A 20,013-nucleotide genomic window follows, 5' to 3' on the forward strand; every position below is an offset into this window, starting at 1 on the left:
ACATTGATATGGTACTGGTAGTCCCTGCATATAGCATCATTCTTGTGTATAATTAGGATTTTTTTTTACTCTGCATCATTGGGAAGGGCTCAGAAGCAAGCGTTTCCGAGTAATGTAGATACTCGTTGTTTTCGGGTGTATGTGACAAATGCAATTTGATTTGATTTGACACGATTCACACTTAATAACGTTCACAGAAAAACATAAATAGTGCTGCTATACTGAACCAAACTATCAGTATGCATTTCAACATCAAATCAACTTAAATCATTCACAACAGGAAGTCCAGGGTATGACCCAGATATTTAACTAGCTTCTGAAGGGAATAGCATTCCATTTCTGGCACAATGAATGAAATGATTGGAAACAGTTGGCTCCCATGTGTAGCCTAACTCCTGAGAGGTGCTGCTGAATTTAAGGGTTTGCACCTACAGTTCCTCTCCCCTTTCTCCTGCTCTCCCCTATGACATGAGAGAGATGAAGGGATGGAGATTAGAGAGTGAGGAGAGAGGAGAGATTTCGCCCCTCTGCTACCCATCAGGCCCTCTGCTGGAGAGATCAAAGGGCCATGATATCACACTTCTGGGCACCTGTTGGGGGGGGGGGGGGGATTCAATTTGAGATGTGAATGTTATAGTACTGTTCGTGGCCAAAAGCGCATGAAAATGGTCCCACATGCAGACCAAGTGTTCTGTATTTCATCAGTTAACAAGTTAAGATCTAGGCATTGATGTCAGAGCAATTTCTACCTGGAGTCTTGTTAGTCGGTGAAAAAGTGGGAAACTTCAGAGGCTGGAGAGGCACAGCACCAATTATTCAGGCAAATACACTCCTTCCCCATGGGGGAGAGGAGGGGAGGAGAGGAGAGAGAGGGAGGGCTGAGAGCAGCTATTGATTAGCACTGCAGTACCATACTCTTTCTTATACGCACATACACACACACTCTCTTCCCCCCCCCCCCTCTCTCTCTCTCTCTCTCGCTCCTCTCTCACTTTATACTGAAAATTAGAGGGTGGCCGTCATGCTACAGGACAAATTATAGAGATTTGAGGCCAGTAAACTCCTTCCTTTCCTTTCCTCTCTCTTTACCTCTCTCTTTCTCTTGCTCCCCTCCCCTCCCCCCATCCCTATCTCCCCCTCCCTTCCTGAGGGTGCCCTGGTCTTTGGTGATGTCAGCCTTAGTCACACACAGGTCCGAAGGCCAAAGCAGTTTAAAGGCTTCCTTACCTTTTACTATTCTGCTCTCTGGGTCTCACTGGTCTCTCTCTATAGCTACGCACACGCGCAGCCCTGCCCTTAAAAGTTAAGATTCTTCATAACTATCTTTTGTCTCAAAGTAGGTTGAGCAGAAAGGGAGGTCAGGTTTCTTGTCATTGGTACACCCGTCTGTTACACACTCCCTCAGTCTCGACATGTAAAACAGTCAATCCATCCACTGACAAAAGGACGTGTGATAGAGCGATGATCGAGAGGAAGAAATAAAACACATACTACCTCCGTCTAAAACCATCTAAACCGGAACATCCATTTCCATTGAAAAATGTATATTATTGATATTTGAGGATAAGATTATTTAGTCAATCAATGTACATGCCACACAGAGATATTGAAACAAACAATTCTAAAAAATCAACCTGCAAAACAGTATGCTGGGAAAACGATAATGATGAGCGTGGTTTTGGGTAAACACTGGTTATTAACACCAACACCTGGATTCTTTTCCACCCAATGAGTGTTATTTTAATACTTACAGAGTTAATTTAACACCTGAATCAACACTAGAAATGTTACACTGAAAAATCAACACGAGGTAACACTGGCCAATTTGCTGTGGACGCACATACACAAACTCACTCTCACTCTCTCGCATCCCTCTCTCTGTCACTTCATAATGACAATCAGAGGGTGGCTGTCACGCTACAAGACAAATTATAGAGATCTGAGACCAGTAACCTCCTTCCTTTCCTCTCGCTCTACCTCTCCCCCCTCTCTCCCTCCATCCCCGTCTCTCCTTCCCTGCCTGTGGGTACCCTGGTCTTTGGTGATGTCATCTTGAGGTGTCCACATGCTTCCCAACCGATACAGTTTCAAAGAGTGTGCCTATATTATGACAACATTTTGTGTTGTTTTTGTTCGTTTTGGACTTCTGTGAGTGATTTTTCAGCTGTTCAGGCTCACAAAAACAAAATTCCGGAGGCAAGCCGAAGTCTACACTAGGGCTGTGGCGGTCATGAAATTTGTGTCAGTCGGTTATTGTCAGGCTAAAGACTGCCGGTCTCATGGTAACTGACCGTTAATTAACATAAACACGTTTAGCATCTCCGGGCCTCCACGCATACAAGCTGCTGATGCACACATCTACATTTTTTAAAAGTAAACCTGTTTCAAATGATCCCTTTTACGCTCAACATAGCCACTTCCAATTCACACTCTGTTCCTTGCCTCAGGCTGCACACACTGTTCTCTCATCAAGTGACCATATTTTCACCCGTCAAACTATTCTCAATTCAATCTTGTCTTTACTAATATGTCAAATCAGTTTTGATTTAGAAATGGCACATTAACAAATGGGCAAGAACAGGGGCAGAGGAAAAAGACAGTTCATCCATATGCATTCGAATAGCGAATGGAGGCCACTTTCCTGCCGATTTGTTTCACTCATGTCAGGTAGGCTACTCCGGTTATCTGGCTGTGCAACAGGTGGCATTCCGCCCAAACTATGTATGCCAAGGGGCTGTCCAACCCTGGTCCTGCAGCTACCCAGTGCTTCATTTGGGAAACCAAGTGAAATCTGTACGGGAACATCCTATAGTAAGGTTTTCACAACAAAACATATTTCATGAAACTGTTGACAGCCCCGCTCTCTGCACAATGGAGAAAGGAATATTGTATAATGGCACAATCATTATTTGAATTCAGTTTTTTTGGGGGGGGGCTTGGGCTCATATATAGGCCTACGCATATGCATAAGCTTTAATATGCATATGGGGGTTTGAATTAATCATCTCCTTAGAATGCACTTTCCATTTCGCTGTGCTAGGCTTTGAAACAACATCCACAATGACATCCACAATCGATCATCACAGTGTGGTGAGTTTTAAAAGCACATATTGTTTTGATGATACGTGTTTGGTGTCATTTTTTTATTGAATTGGCATTGATGTCAGAGTGATTAGAGGGATAATAGAGTCCTGAGTACCAGGCCATTCGGGACCTGATGATTAGTGAGTTGGGTGCTACTAACACATGTCCAGAGTGCATAAGAGATTACATTCACGTAGAATTTTACTGCGGTCATGACTTCATGACTGCTGGTGTGGTCGGTAATACGGTCCCGCAACAGCCCGAGTCTACGCCCCTTTCGTCAGTGATTGGTCAACGGTAGGGATTCTTCAATAGTCTTTGTTGTCATTCAACGAGAGACGACTCGTTTTCATGCGCATTTTTTCATTGAAAAATACTGCACCAAAAACCTTTGGTATGCAAAATGCATCGTACAGGGATGATCTCTGTATTTTGAAAGTTCTATGTGTTGAACACATGATTGGTGACACGCAAAACATTTTGGGACTACGTCAACAATGGACTAATGAAACCAATTCCAAAAGATAGTTTTTGGGTGTCCCTTTAAGGGAGTATGCGAACGCAATCCTTCGGTTCGCCTAGTCGACTTCGGCGAGACGCCAGCCAACCTGAAGCTTACTGACGTCTTCGGTCACACACAGGTCCCCAGGTAGCCTGTGAAGGAGGGAGGGATAGAGAGATCAGGAATGGAGAGGAGGATGGATGAAAGAGGGGTTGCAGTGGGGCCCTGCTCTGCCACAAAGGCTATTAGACTCGAACACTTATTGGCTATTCCTTCTCTCCCTCTATGTATTATTCACACAGAGCCAGTTAAAAATACATGGACAAGGCCAACACAGTTTAGAGGCTTTCTTACCTTTTCCTATTCTGCTCTCTGGGTCTCGCCAGTCTCTTTCTATAGCTGCGCACACACACACACACACACACACACACACACACACACACACATACACATACACATACACATACACATACACATACACACACACACACACACACACACACACACACAGATTTCGTGTAGTAGATATACCTATCTGTTACATATTCCCTCAGTCTCTGCAAAAACAGTGCATTCGGAAAGCATTCTTTTTTTTTTTGTGACTTTTTCCACATTTTGTTAGGTTACAGCCTTATTCTACAATTTATTACATCGTTTTTTCCCCTCATCAATCTACACACAATGCCCCATAATGACGAAGCAAAAACAGGTTCAGACATTTTTGCTAATTTATTAAAAATAAACAGCTGAAATATGACATTTACATAAGTATTCAGATCCTTTACTCAGTACTTTGTTGAAGCACCTTTGGCAGCAATTACCGCCGCGAGTCTTCTTGGGTATGATGCTACAAGCTTGGCACACCTGTATTTGGGGAGTTTCTCCCATTCTTCTCTGCAGATCATCTCAAGCTCTGTCAGGTTGGATGGGGAACGATGCGGCACAGCTATTTTCAGGTCTCTTCAGAGATGTTAGATCGGGTTCAAGTCCGGGCTCTGGCTGGGCCTCAAGGATATTAAGAGACTTGTCCCGAAGCCACTCCGTTGTTTTGCCTGTGTGCTTAGGGTCGTTGTCCTGTTGGAAGGTAACCTTCACCCCAGTCTGAGGTCCTGAGCGCTCTGGAGCAGGTTTTCATTAAGGATCTCTCTGTACTTTGCTCCGTTCATCTTTCCCTCGATGCTGACTAGTCTCCCAGTCCCTGCCACTGAATAACATCCCCTCAGCAATGATGCTGCCACCACCATGCTTCACCGTAGGGATGGTGCCAGGTTTCCTCCAGAAGTGACGCTTAGCATTGAGGCCAAAGAGTTCAATCTTGGTTTCATTAGACCAGAGAATCTTGTTTCTCATGGTCTGAGAGTCTTTACGTGCCTTTTGGCAAACTCCAAGCGGGCTGTCATGTGCCTTTTACTGAGGAGTGGCTTCCGTCTGGCCATTCTACCATAAAGGCCTGATTGGTGGAGTGCTGCAGAGATGGTTGCCCTTCTGGAAGGTTCTCCCATCTCCACAGAGGTACTCTAGAGCTCTGTCAGAGTGACCATTGGGTTCTCTGTCACCTCCCTGACCAAGGCCCTTCTCCCTCGATTGCTCAGTTTGGCCTGGTGCCCAGCTCTAGGAAGAGTCTTGGTGGTTCTAAACTTCTTCCATTTAAGAAGGATGGAGGCCACTGTGTTCTTGGGGACCTTCAATGCTGCAGAAATGTTTTGGTACCCTTCCCCAGATCTGTGCCTCGACACAATCCTGTCTCTGAGCTCTACGGACAATTCCTTTGACCTCATGGCTTGGTTTTTGCTCTGACATGCACTGTCAACTGTGGGACCTTATATAGACAGGTGTGTGCCTTTCCAAATCCTGTTCAATCAATTGAATTTAACACAGGTGGACTCCAATCAAGTTGTAGAAACAGCTCAAGGATGATCAACGGAATGTCATGTGATGTCATTATGGGGTATTGTGATGTCATTATGGGGTATTGTGATGTCATTATGGGGTATTGTGATGTCATTATGGGGTATTGTGTATAGATTGCTGAGGACATGTATTTTTATTTAACACATTTTTGGGAAAGGTGGTAATGTAACTAAATGTGGAATAAGTCAAGGGGTCTGAATTCTTTCCGAAGGCACTGTACATCAGCAAATCCATCCATTGACAGAGGGATATGTGGTAGAGGGATAGTAGAGAGGAAGAATACACATAGACATAGACATCCTGATGACGAGTCCGGAAATGGGTTCTGAGGGAACAGGAGAGTGCATATATTATGACAACATTTTGTGACGTTTTAGTCCGTTTCGTACTCCGGTGTTATGTTTCTGGAGGCAAGCCAAAGTCTACACTATGTCTGTGGTGGTCGTGAAATTTGTGTCAGCCGGTTATTGTCAGGCTAAAGACTGCCGATCTCACGGTATTTGACCGTTAATTAACATAAACACGTTTAGCATCTCCAGGCCTCCACGCAAACAAGCTGCTGATGCACACATTTGGAACATCTACATTTTTTTAAAGTCTAATAACTCAACTGATTAAACACCACCACAGTAAATCCATTATTTATTTGAGGCAGGTCGAGAGAACCATTATGATATGAAGAAAATTTATTTCAGAAGAACAGAATATGAGTTGGCCTACCGTATGTTATCTGGCTATGTGCCATGCTATGGGCTGTAGGCTTGTTCATTTAGCAGACAAGATATAAGTCCCCTGACATTATTTTATATGATATGATTTTATAGTAAAAGAACATAGTTGAACTTAGCTGAATACAGTAGAAAGGATATTCTTCCCATTCCAGAGCGAGTGTTTATATGAAGTAGCTATGTAAAGGGGATCATTTGAAACAGGTCCTATACACTAGATTTTGAGGTATTTGGCAACTGTAGTTGTGAATGATGCAAACTATAGTGCCGAGCTGCCGACCACCATTTAACCTCTGTTTAAGTATTCACAGCCTATTTTCAGCTCTCTCTCCTCGTCCACTAATGTTGTTTCCATGTTTTCCCACAATCCTTTTAAAAATAATTCTGGGGGTGCTGATAAAACGTAGAAACAGCTCCCTCTGGACAGGAGGCTGGGAAAAGAGAGGCGAGTTCATCTTTCTTCCCTTCTTTTCCCCTCATTCTCTTCCAACCCTCTCGTTCCCCTCGTTCCCTGTATTCTAACAAAGCCCTTAGGAGCCAGTAAGAGCCAGTGCACAAAACCTGGGTCAAGTCCAGAATTAGAATATTTTCAAATAACTTGGAAAGTACAGAGGTGAGGGTGATTTAGCTTGAGGTTTGCCCTTTGGGACTGCTCCATCACTCATCGCAACCAAGAGAACCAACCATTGAGTATCAAACGTCCACTAGTCTCCTTAAGTTGTTCAGCAACAAAAAACAGAGCTCTTGTTCACGCCATGCAACCATCTTGCTTTGACTACCCGTATATCGTAGATAGACAGGATAACGTTAAGAAGACACAGTGCAGTCACTTGCCCTGACCATCCTTGTTTGGACTACCCATAGAGATATACTGCATAATAATAACCAGACAGTTTCTCTCTCAGGCAAAAGCTGTTTTGCAGTGTGTCACTCTGACAGGCGGTTTATAAGAGGCAGCCTATGGAGTCATTTTATACAACTCCTCCTCAACCCTGGGGGCCTCCTTAGAGGCAGGTGACAAGTCTCAGAGAACAGCCCAGACACACTTCTAACACACACAGACCAAGAACACTGCTAACACACACACACACACACATCTTACACACAGAGACCAAGCACGATGCTAACACACACACACACACTTCTTACACACACAGACCAAGCACGATGCTAACACACACACACACTTCTTACACACGCAGCCCAAGAACCCTACTAACACACACTTCTAACACAAGCAGACCAAGAACCCTACTAACACACACTAGTAACACACGGAGTAGCCTAGTGGTTAGAGCGCTGGACTAGTAACCGGAAGGTTGCAAGTTCAAATCCCCGAGCTGACAAGGTACAAATCTGTCGTTCTGCCCCTGAACAGGCAGTTAACCCACTGTTCCTAGGCCGTCATTGAAAATAAGAATTTGTTCTTAACTGACTTGCCTAGTTAAATAAAGGTAAAACAAAATTACACAAGCAGACCAAGAGAACTACTAACACACACTTCTTACACAAGCAGACCAAGAGCACTACTAACACACACTTCTTACACAAGCAGACCAAGAACCCTACTAAAACACACTTCTTACACAAGCAGACCAAGAACCCTACTAAAACACACTTCTAACACAAGCAGACCAAGAGCACTACTAACACACACTTCTTACACAAGCAGACCAAGAACCCTACTAACACACACTTCTTACACAAGCAGACCAAGAGCACTACTAACACACACTTCTTACACAAGCAGACCAAGAACCCTACTAACACACACTTCTAACACAAGCAGACCAAGAACCCTACTAACACACACTTCTTACACAAGCAGACCAAGAACCCTACTAACACACACTTCTAACACAAGCAGACCAAGAACCCTACTAACACACACTTCTAACACAAGCAGACCAAGAACCCTACTAACACACACTTCTTACACAAGCAGACCAAGAACACTACTAACACACACTTCTTACACAAGCAGACCAAGAACCCTACTAACACACACTTCTTACACAAGCAGACCAAGAACAGTCCTCACGGAGACTTTTAAAACTCACACAATCCTCAAACACACATCCATATACGCACAAACACAGACAAACACACAAACCTAACACATCCACCCCAAATACACTCCTGACAATCCCACACATATTTCATTCACATCCATTTCACAATCTCCTCACACAAACGCGTTACACACACTTAGCCCAAACACAGTACTCTCACCCCTTACACAACTTCCTTACAGACCTGACCCAATAACACGTGTTACCCCCATTCTCTTAAAGGGATAGATGCCCCGACCACACATTCTACCACCAGGCGTTTTCCAGAATCAGATTGATTATGAAAACAAACTCTGGTGACCTCGACTCACTCTCAAAGAGCTTGAGGTGGAACTGGTAGACACATCATAACTTACCACGTAAACAAACGTCACTCAAAAAACTGTGTGTGTGTCTGTTTGTGTGTGTGCGTGCATGCGTGCGTGCGTGCTTGCGTGCATGCGTGTGGTCATGAGTGTGTTGCCAGCGGGTCTCGTTTGATGAATCATCAGTACGTCAACTTGGCTGAAAAGGAATCATTTCAGACGGAAAATTAGAGCTCTCCTCATTAGTGAGGGCCTGGTCTTCGCTCTCTGTGGTGTGGCGGCCATCTTGTTTGAGACAGGCAGAGAGAGTCTACGTCTGTGTCCCCCTTATTCCCTATGTAGTGCACTACTTTTGACCAGGGCCCATAGGGCTCTGGTCAAAAGTAGTGGACGGCTTAGGGAATAGGGTGACATTTGGGAAGCAATCAGTTGCTCCTCTCTAATGAGATCTCCTGGTTGTTGTTGTTGTTGTGATGTGAAGAACCCCTGGCTTCATTATCAGCCACTTAATTCTCTCATCATTAAGGAGATCAACAGCACAATCATCAGAGTCCTGAGACTCCTGAGAGACACTCTCTCTATTTCTCTCTGTTGATCTCAATCTCTCTCTTCTATCCCTCTCTTCTCTCCATCTCTAAATCGCTCTCTCTCTTCCCTCTCTCTCTCCCTTCCTAACTCAGTTCACAGTAATACAGACACATATTAGCCCACTTTCTGTCTGGACCTGTCCAATCACATCCTCAGAAGTCTTGCCTTCTGGCCTTCTGGTCGTCTGTAACTCTGGTCTTTTAAACTCTTCAATGCAGAGGGCGAAATCATCACGATGACTTCTATGTGCCATGTATGACTCATGAGCATGTATTTGTTAATTCCATTCCAGTCTAATTGTTGTCTTCGGAGTGTTATGGAGCAACACAATTTTGTTCATAATCCACTGAGCAGTCTTTGAAATGATCCTCTTTTTATCAACGTGTTCTTAGTTCAACTACAGAGTGCATGATGTTCCGGGGGCCTGAAAATATTTGCTCTCGCCAATTTGATTCTCAGCAAGACTCTGAAATAATCATTCCCTTACACCCCCTCAATCCTCTTACCTCTTGGCCAGTTGGGAGCAGAGAGATTCATGGACAGACTAGGAAATCCAGCTCAGGCAACAGAGAAACAATCTTCTCCTCGTCCTATCAGACGACAGTAACACAGTAATACAGAGACTCTGGGTAATATCATACATCGCAGCAGATAATACTGCTCCAGAGGCTGCATTGTTGGAGTGTCGCGTTATCTACTAAACCTTCACACACACACACACACACACACACACACACACACACACACACGCACCAACGCCCGCCTGCACACACAGACACCCCTTATTCCTCCCCAACACAAATGCATTTTGAATAGCACGGGAAATGATGGGCAAAGACATCACTAACTTTCTTTTTCTATCTGACCTTTTCTTCAGTTTAAATGGTTGAAACATAATGGATCCCGAGCCTGTCGACACAGTGATCCAGAGTCCCATAGATCTAATAATCAACAGTATAATTACCAACCAGGCCCCTCAGGAGCTTCTCAATCAATACCCAACCAGGCAGGCAGGCAGGACAGGTGTAGGCCTGGTTAACCTGTCTTACGGGGGTGCAACGGAGGGAGGAGATACCCACAGTCTGTGTCCACTACCAGCCCTGCTCTGTAGAGAGACGGGGGGTGAAACATGGAGCAGCAAGGAGGAAGGGTTACTGGAGGGAAACTGTTGTGTCTGGTTGGAGTATCCAGGGCTGGAACTTCCATACATCCATCCTCCATCTCATTTCTCACCGTCTCCACCACCACCACCATTCTGGTAGTGTCTGCTAGGTGCATCTGGGTTCTCCTCTTATTTGAGACAGGCAGAGAGAGTCTATGTCTGTGTCCCACCTATTCTCTAAGCAGTCCACTACTTTTCACCAGAGCCCTATGGGCCTCGGTCAAAGGTAGTGCACTATATAGGGAATAGGGTGCCATTTGGGAAGCAGTCAGTCTCTCCTCTCTAATAAGATCTCCTGGTTGCTGTTAGGATGTGAAGAACTCTGGGCTGAGTAGGAGAGTATGTTGTGTTTGAAATATCCGGAGCAGGAACCCCCATCCATCCAACCTCCATCTTGGATCTAATTCCTCACAGTTTCCACCATCACTGGGCTTCCCCATTTGGGTTTACCATGCTGCTCAATACATCTGGGTTCTCCTCTGTGCTGACTAAGGGAGTCTGAGGGAGCCAGTGGGGAGATTAGCTGGCCCATGCCACCCAGTATGACATCTTCTCCAACATGCTATTTCCAGGCGGCAACACACACTGCATCATTCATGAGACATGAAGCAGCAGATAAAGCATCTACATAGTAATGTGATACGGAGCACAATCCATCCTTCCAGACACACACACACACACACACACACAAAGATATGCTACAATGCACACACACACTCACACACACCCACACAGAGGCACACATTATCACACACACATACATTAAGTGTAAAAAACATTAACAACATCTGCTCTTTCCACGACTCAGACTGACCAGGGGAATCCAGGTGAACGCTACGATCCCTTATTGATGTCACTTGTTAAATCCACTTCAACCAGAGTCGGTGGTGGATTGTGTATGTGTGCCATTCAGAGGGTGATCCAAGTGCCTTTGAACAGGGTATTGTAGTAGGTGCCAGGCGCACCAGTTTGAGTCAAAAACTGCAATGCTGATGGGTTTTTCATGCTCAACAGTTTCCCGTATGTATCAAGAATGGTCCACCACCCAAAGGACAGGGGGTCGAACCCAATATTATGTCTTAATGTTTTGTACACTCAGTGTATACATACACACACACACACACAAATGCTACAATGCAAACAGACAGACAGACACACGCACAAGCCTACCAATCCCCTGCTCTAAATCCTATTAGAAAAATGAGAGCTATGCGCAGCGACCCAAACTCAAGTCCCTGTGTGTGCCGTTTCCATGACAGACTCCTCCCTAAATCATGTTTAATATTATTATGCACAGAGTTAGAATACAGCACTGCCACTCACACAGAACCAGGGCAGTGATATGGTGAGAAAAAGGATAAATATGAGAGAGAAAATGAAGAAGAGAGACAGAGAAGAGAGAGAAAAAGAGAGAGAGAGAGAGAGAGCGAGAGAGAGAGCGAGAGAGAGAGAGAGAGAGAGGGAAAGAAGATAAAGGTGTACGGCTGAGAACGTCACATGGATCATTAGGAGGCACATATTTCCACATTGCACTCGCATCGATCAACCTTGTTCGACTAATGATGGTGGCGACACAGACACTCTTGTGCTCGTATACACACACTCCTCTGTTCCAACCACTCTCCCATTAATTGGCTTTTGTACCCTAGACAGTAATTGATTTCATTGTTTCTCCATGTTCTAGAAAGCCCAGTCTAGACCAGTCTAGCATAGATCAAACTCCCATGACCAAAACCTCATACACACACACACACACACAGTCTCTTGGGCTGGGGGGGCAGAGTGAAGTGGAGTGTTCTTCAACAAGATTGATTGCATTTTAATTGGTTGTCACAATTGAACTTGATCTGACTGCAGTAGTGAGAGAGCACGGCTGGCTGAAGTGGCGTCTCTGTGTGTAATACCAGAGAACCAATGTCAGAAGCCAGGCTGAGAACACAATAACGGCTCTGACTGACAGACACACACACACACACACACACAGGTCAGGGTAATATCCTGCTGGAACAATAAGCATCCATCTGAGGAGGAGAGGATAAGAGGAGGAGGAGGAGGAGGAGGCGAGATAGACATGATGAAGTCCAGGCCCTGGCAGCCGGCAATATACTACATTTACTGTAAAGAGAGCCCCTACATCCAACACACAGTGGCTGGTGTTCCGCACCTACACACACAGTGCAATAGTATCCGCATGAACACAACACAAATATCCACGGTATGGCTCCGGCATCAATGTAAACACAAACCATGCCATCACCAACACTGAAACTAGCAGGGTTCTTAACCCAGACCCAGCCTGACTAGCCCAGCCAAACTCAAGTCAAACTAAACCAGACCCAGCCTGACTAACCCAATCAAACTCAAGTCAAACTAAACCAGACCCAGCCTGACTAACCCAACCAAACTCAAGTCAAACTAAACCAGACCCAGCCTGACTAACCCAACCAAACTCAAGTCAAACTAAACCAGACCCAGCCTGACTAACCCAACCAAACTCAAGTCAAACTAAACCAGACCAACCAGAAACCAACCCAGACCCGTTCTAGTGTCCTTACCTTGAACAGCCTCAGTATATTGGCAACCATGATGGACACGGAGCTGGCCGCCGCCCCGATCACCCCCACGATCTTATCAGGCTTGGCGAAGATGGGCAGGTCGCCGTTGGCACAGCGTACATCCGAGCCGTCCTTCTCGATGAGGGCCTGGACAAAGGTCAGCGACTGCTCCAGGGCGTAGGTGTCTCTGGAGCAGGTGTCCAGGATCCGGGCCCCCAGGGTGATGTTGGGGAGCAGCTCCGTGTCCTTGTTGATTAGGTCGATGGCGAACATCATGGCCTCAAGACGGTGGATCCCTTTCTCCTTCTTCAGTTCCCCACAGGGTATGCCACCGCCCCCCCGGGAGTGCACCGGGAACAGGCCACCCAGGATGATGTCGCCTTCCAATCGGATGGAGTGGGCGTACTCCTGATTGGGCGCAGTGCCGATGGCGGGGTCCGTGATTCGCTGAGGGAAGGCCAGGGGGAGGAGCCAGGAACATGAGGTAAGGAAGTGGAAAAGGAAGTGGCCTGTGGCGAGGAGGGAAGGAAGGCGTTGGGGTTCCGACAACGCCATGGTAACAGTTCGATGGCGGTTGTGGGAGGAGTTACTGAGAAGTTACTGTGGAGAGTATAGGCGGGATCATAGGTGAAAGGGCGTCAGTCCCCCGGGGGAGGAGTTTGGGAAGGAGTTAGCAGGCCACTCTAAGATGTCCCGGGCCCATGAGGCATGCATGTCCCAGTAGAGGAGAGAGAGCGAGAGAGAGAGACACTAGTAGAGGAGGTGAGTGCAGCTGCAGCGATGATAATCCTGAACTCACATCTTCAGCAGACCCTGCAAGATACACACAGAGAACACAAAGCAGTCAGTGCCTCAGTCAGCCATCTACTGGGTACCACACCACACAGTCTCTCCCTCCCTCCCTCACACACACACACACACACACACACACTGGCATTCACAAATCACTGTTCATGCTGCAACACCTGTCTTCTAGATTCAAGAGCAAGAGAGATGAGCATTTGCCACACACACAGTACAGCCCCCTCTCCCCTCACACACACACACAACCGCCAATCCTATTCCACTGACAAGTCCATCCTATCCGCCAGTGCCAAGCATGTCAAACACAAAGTGCCAAGCCTGTCAAACACATCAACAAAGCTCCAGAATGCATTATTCACGTGGACAGAGTGAAGGTTACTCAGTGTGTAATCATTCAGTCATTCAGTGAACATCTACTGGTTCTCCACTTGTTAGACTGACAGCTGCATTGGAATCAAAAACCTGGAAGGTGTCACCTCAGCTACCTAATCATTGTCATCAGAAACAGTACAGTAATGATGTAGCAAGCCATCCTAGTATGTGAGTCAGTGAGAAGAGGCAAGGCTTTCGTGGAGCAGGTTTGGTTTAACTCTCTTTGTTTTCTCGCTGGTCTCATCCCGCTTTGAATACCCTTCACGAATGGAAGTGATTGCTGGCCAATCAGATTAGGTTACTGGGTGCCCTCTTTACCTCAAAATATAATATCCACTGGCCGTCCTAGTTTATCTGTAGCCCACTAATTAACTTTTATCATTCATATCATGAAGGAAAAAGGAAACCGCACACTGCTCTTGATAGTATCACTAATACTTATTAAGCTTACGTATCGGCCTCGCGGCCTTCGTCAGAGCTCTTCCTAATAGTGTGTTTGATCGGTAATGGTTTGACCACACCCGCCTCCCCAAAATAGTCAAATGTGTGGATATTCTTCTGAGTTGGATAGAAGAGCATATTAATAACATCACAGTGTGGAAATATCAATGAGTTTCACATTTCGTAGCGATACTGTACATATGGCAGTATTGGCTAAATAAGTCTAAACTTCCTCCTGCGTGACATGACCACTTTTGCGCGCGTCCGTGTGCGTTCCAAAAGGCACAGATGCTGCGCAGTATGCTTGTGTGGGCTGAACCGGCTGCGCGTTTCTAGGATGCTGAGATGCTAGGGAACTGCTGCATCATTGCATATAAATAGCCTAATGTATATTCGGGACATCGTGGCAATATTTCTCCCTACCTCCCCCTCCATGTACCCATATTTCCACACATATCAATATCACCTTTCCACACATCCAGCACTTTCACATACATTAGGTGTACAAAACATTAAGAACACATTCCTAATATTGAGTTGCCCTCAGAACAGCCTTTTTGCCTTCAGAACAGCCTCAATTCATTGGGTTGTGGCCTCTAAAAGATGTTGAAAGCGGTGATGCTGGCCCATGTTGACTCCAACACCTCCCGCAGTTGTGTCAAGTTGGCTGGATGTCCTTTGAGTGGTGGACCATTCTTGAAACATATGCGAAACTGTTGAGCGTGAGAAACCCAGCAGCATTGCAGTTCTTAACCCAAACCCGGTGCCCCTGGCACCTATTGCCATACCCCGTTCAAAGGTACTTAAATATATTGTCTTGTCCATTCACATCCATACACAATCCACGTCTCAGGTGTCTCAAGGCCTACAAATCCTTCTTTAACCTTTCTTCTCCCCTCCGTCTACACTGATTGAAGTGGATTTAACAAGGGACAATGAGGGATCATAGCTTTCACCTGGATTCACTTGGTCAGTCTGTCATGGAAAGAGCAGGTGTTCACAATGTTTTGTACACTCAGTGTATAGTCCCTATGGTTGCTAACTATACTCTAAGGAAATACATGAGTCATTTACCTTGAAAGGATAACATTACTGTAGCACTTTACCAAGCACTTTAACAATCAAAAAAGATATATAATGCACTTGGGTAAGGCACACGCATATTAATATAAAATAGTACACCTTTATGCTTAGGTTATATTCCTAATTGGCTATTCAGGCTGTATTCATGCGTACACTGTAAACCCCAATGTGCTGTCTTTACGCCAAACCTTTGAGGAAATCCATTTCTCTTAATATATTTGAGTACAGTAATTGTGTAGTCTTTATTCAATACTATAGTCACTGTGAGCCTGTAGGGGTTCCAGATTTGAGTTGCATCAGCTTGAACATTTTGAGTAACGCCCCCACTAAGCCACGTATCCACTATCATTTCCCAGTGTGCCTTGCCTTTTCAAGTGAATTGTAGTTACCACCCATGACTGTATTGTCAGTGACAGAGACCTGGTTCTTGAATTCATTCAATTTCCTTCCTGTGGCCTTCACCAAGTGAGTAGGCAAATGTTATTGTAATTAAACCCTTTATGACAATACATAAGGCCTTGGTTTAGAGGTTGAACAAAATGACAGTTACTTCCCCAGATTTTCAAAAACAAAATCCTGGTTGACAGATTTCCAGGAATCTTCCAACCACAATTTCTGACTCAAGTCACATTATGCTGGCTTGCAAAGTGATGCGTAATTCCTATTGGAAACCAGCCAGAGATAGGCTATTCAACAGTTGGAATTCTTATTCACCAACACTCAAGGATCAGGAAAATTATAAGGAGACTACCTAAGCCAATTAAACTGGAATAACCATTTCGGTAAAGGGTGCATTCTTTTTTTTAGATTAGTTTAGAAAATAATACCTTATCTTTATTTAGCATAAGATTGATCTATCAATCCATCTCACAACCTACATGCAAAAACACAGATATTAAAAAGGAATTTTAAAAATCGACCTGCAGTAGAGCATGCTGGGAAAAAGTTATTTTTTTGTTATTTATAACTTTTTTTTTTTTTAAATAGAGTTGATGTGATTTCTCATTTAGTTTTGAGTCAGTACCACATAAACATTTGAAGTAATAATGACTTTTCATTCCCTTTGAGTTCGACTTACTAGAAGTATTTGAGTTAATAATGGCTAATGGATCTTTCAACATATTGATTTCTTTTACACTATTTTATTTCACTTCTGGAATAAAACGTTATACCTTTCGATCCTGCTCGGGTTGGAACGTGTGACTCACTAATAAGAGAGAATAGACAGAACGGTAGAAATTCCAGCAGTGTGATCGTTATTGTTGGCAGTAAGATGAAGGGAGTATTATCCTGCGAGGCAGAGGCTGGCACATTTCACTTTTTAATTTACACCAATCACAAGGTGTCAGGCTGCACCATCCGCTCTACCGGTCATTATATTAGGTTTCCTCGTGTACAGATACGTTCTCTGGGAGGGAAGCACACTGCTCTTTCCACAAAGTGATGTCTCTTCTCTCTTTTTCGCCTCTCTCTCTCTCTCCCCCTCTGCTATTTTCTCCTCCTCCCTCTGCTCGTTTCTCTCTCCCCTCTCCCCGCCCGTTCCTCTCCCTCCTCCTCCTCCTCCCCATTCGTTTCTCACCTCTCACCGCACCCGTTGAATATGACATCTGTTTTTTTTTGCATTCAGATCACAGGCAGGTAAAGACACCAACATACGGGAACGAATCAAACACATCCCAAATCCCTCCAACGCCCCCCCCCCCCCTCCCCTAAATTGACTTGTGATCCTACAATTCCCTTGACCCGTTCTTGCAGATGAGAGAAGCAACGGAACTCCTTACAGAAGACGTGGTGGAAGTGGTGTGTTAGTATGATTTGTTGCGGGGATAGATAGGGTTCAATGTGAGATACACCACCACCCTGTTACATACGACTGATTAAGCAGTGGCATGAAGCAGGCAGCTGTGGAATACAAATCATGTTTGTGCTCCAAAAGATAAATAACGACCTAATGATGTCTTCATGCTAGGCTACATATAATTAGATAAAAACATTATCAAGACATAATGTTTTTAATTCAAGTTCAATATAACATGTTGAGTCTTTCAATTGAGACGGAGTCCTTCATATGTGTGAAATAGTGCGTCCTTATTCAGCGAGCTCTGAAAATCACACCATTCATATCCCAATTATTTTCATCTAATTTTATCCCATATGAATTATAATGAATTCTATCACAAAATACGACGTTTGGGCTACGGATGAGATCAGATGTATGGATCATTCCTAAATGCCATCAGAGGGGATGCTGTTTCTTGGCGCGCGGAACAGAGCAGAGAGCGCATTCCTTTGGGTCAATATTGGAACTTCATTGCGGAGCTCAGCAGTTTCCTTTCCCAACCCTGAACCCTTCTCATTTAGCTACAGGTCACGACTGATTGACGATACAGTGGACTGTCAACATCAACTATGCATATCGATAATGAAAGGATAAATAGTTATTTAAGGGCTAATTTGCAGAGCCATCGAGGGTAATTAATTTAACAATGAGGGAGAAAAAATGCAGATGGATGAGGAGCGATGGATTCTTCAGATAGAGGAAGATAGGGGAAATCTGGATGATGTTTGATGGGACCCTATCAGACATAAGAAATCTATTAAACGAAATATGTAGTTTAAAAAAAATGCCTACCTGCTTTTCCGTGACTTGATTGAGGGTTCCTCGCGCCTTCGCAACCCACTCACAGATGCACGCGCCTCTGGTTTTCGGTGCTGAAAGGGACAGCGCATGCAGCCATCCAGCCAAGCAGCGAGCGCGCGTCTCCGCCAAATGAATCACAAAAAAACACCCACCGGCAGCGATTGGTCTCCCAACTCTCTCTCTCTCTCACCCTCTCTCCGCATACCCCCCTTCTCCCTTTATCAGCATCGACACCATTTATCTGTTGCATAAATTACACAGAAACTGTATGGAAATCAACATTTAAGCAGTCACATTCTGATGCATCTGCCCAGAAGAGTCCATTAAATGAATCAGTTATGATTGAAATCAACGTCTGTAAACAAGACATCTGAGACGACATCAAATAAGCCTACATCTACTATCTGCATAATAGCCGACAAAAAACGCAGGCATTGATTCCTCTCGAACGCTCACACCAATGTGCATGTGTTGCTACATGCAAATAGGCGAATTCTAATCAAGTGGCCTATTGGTTGCAATTATCAATTTATATTATATTATATTTATATGAATGTATATTAACTTATGCTATATATATTGGTAATTAACAACCAAAATGAATACGAACGGAGGTACGAGCAAATGTCAGGCAGCTGATTCATCAACAAAAAAAGTATTTTACGTTCAATGAGGCTAATGTGCGAGACGTGATAAAATTGTGTCATGACTTTAGGAGCGAGCGCCTCACTAGATAGAGCACTATCGCCATCTAGCGTTTACGTAGCCCACAGTAGGTCTAGAAACGAAACTTTGGTCATGTCAATTCATGGCAAACTATTGATTTTAGCTCTTCTGTTTAAAAAAATCCCATAGGTTGAATCAACCTAATCAACCTTTTTTCAGGGATAGACTATATCAATACGCAAAAACACTTCAAATCCACCAATAATATACCTACTTAAATCTGAGCCTCAATATCCAAAGTAGCCTAGCCCAAAGACGCCTGGGGGTCAGCGGAGGTACTACAAGGGGTCCGCTGCCTGATCACAAAATACTGTATCATTTACAGTTCACACCGCCTGTCGGGCTGCTTTGTATAGCAAGCCAAGGCCAAGTGACTCACTGTCTGTACGAGCGAACCATTTTCGTGAACGGTACCTAATAAACTAAACGGCTGAAGAAAATACTTAAAAATACTTCTTCAAATCTACTTCAATCGCTGTGGATGATTGGGGGAGGAGACAGGTTAAAAAGTGACATCAATAAGGGATCAAGGCTTTCACCTGGATTCACCTGGTCAGTCTATGTTATGGAAAGAGCAGGTATTCCTAATGTTAAGTGCACTCGGTGTGTGTAAAACGTTACTATTTCAATTTTCTTTATGGCTATAAACAACAGATTTAACGAATTTTGGGCAAGGGATCATTGGAAAAAGTTGAGGGTACAACACAGAGTAATATTATTCATTCAAATTCAATCTTTACCCTTAGATGCACAGCATGGGCCTAGTTTACACAGATATTGGCAGTCACATTTAGCAGAGGCTGCTGGGGGGAGGAGCTATAGGAGGATGGACTCACTGTAATGGCTGTAATGGAAACCACATGTTTGACTCCGTTCCATTAATTCCATTCCAGCTATCACAATGAGCCCATCCTCCTATAGCTCCTCCCACCAGCCGCCTCTGACACAAATAATCAACTCAATTCTTGTATTACTTAAGAATGTTGTTTTGAACATAAATTCACTGAACTTTATGCTTTACACTGCAGCATTCTCTCTG

At 44.5% G+C, this 20,013-nt stretch overlaps 1 protein-coding gene across 2 annotated transcripts in view; it reads right to left on the bottom strand.

Annotated features, from left to right (window-relative positions):
- LOC109896752 (metabotropic glutamate receptor 8) overlaps window positions 1–18,417 on the bottom strand; it is a 217,558-nt gene extending 199,141 nt beyond the window's left edge. Inside the window, exons 1-2 of one of the 2 annotated variants that reach the window (XM_031831890.1) lie at window positions 18,240–18,417; window positions 12,908–13,720 (exon numbers count right to left, since the gene is read on the bottom strand). In XM_031831890.1, coding sequence (XP_031687750.1) covers window positions 12,908–13,462 — 555 coding nt within the window. In that variant the 5' untranslated portion in view covers window positions 13,463–13,720; window positions 18,240–18,417. The remainder of the gene's footprint in view (window positions 1–12,907; window positions 13,721–18,239) is intronic. The other variant, XM_031831891.1, reaches the window with a different exon arrangement.
- Between the last annotated feature and the right edge of the window lie 1,596 nt (window positions 18,418–20,013).

This window comes from Oncorhynchus kisutch, linkage group LG9 (genome assembly GCF_002021735.2).
Source record: "Oncorhynchus kisutch isolate 150728-3 linkage group LG9, Okis_V2, whole genome shotgun sequence".
Lineage (NCBI taxonomy): Eukaryota > Metazoa > Chordata > Actinopteri > Salmoniformes > Salmonidae > Oncorhynchus > Oncorhynchus kisutch.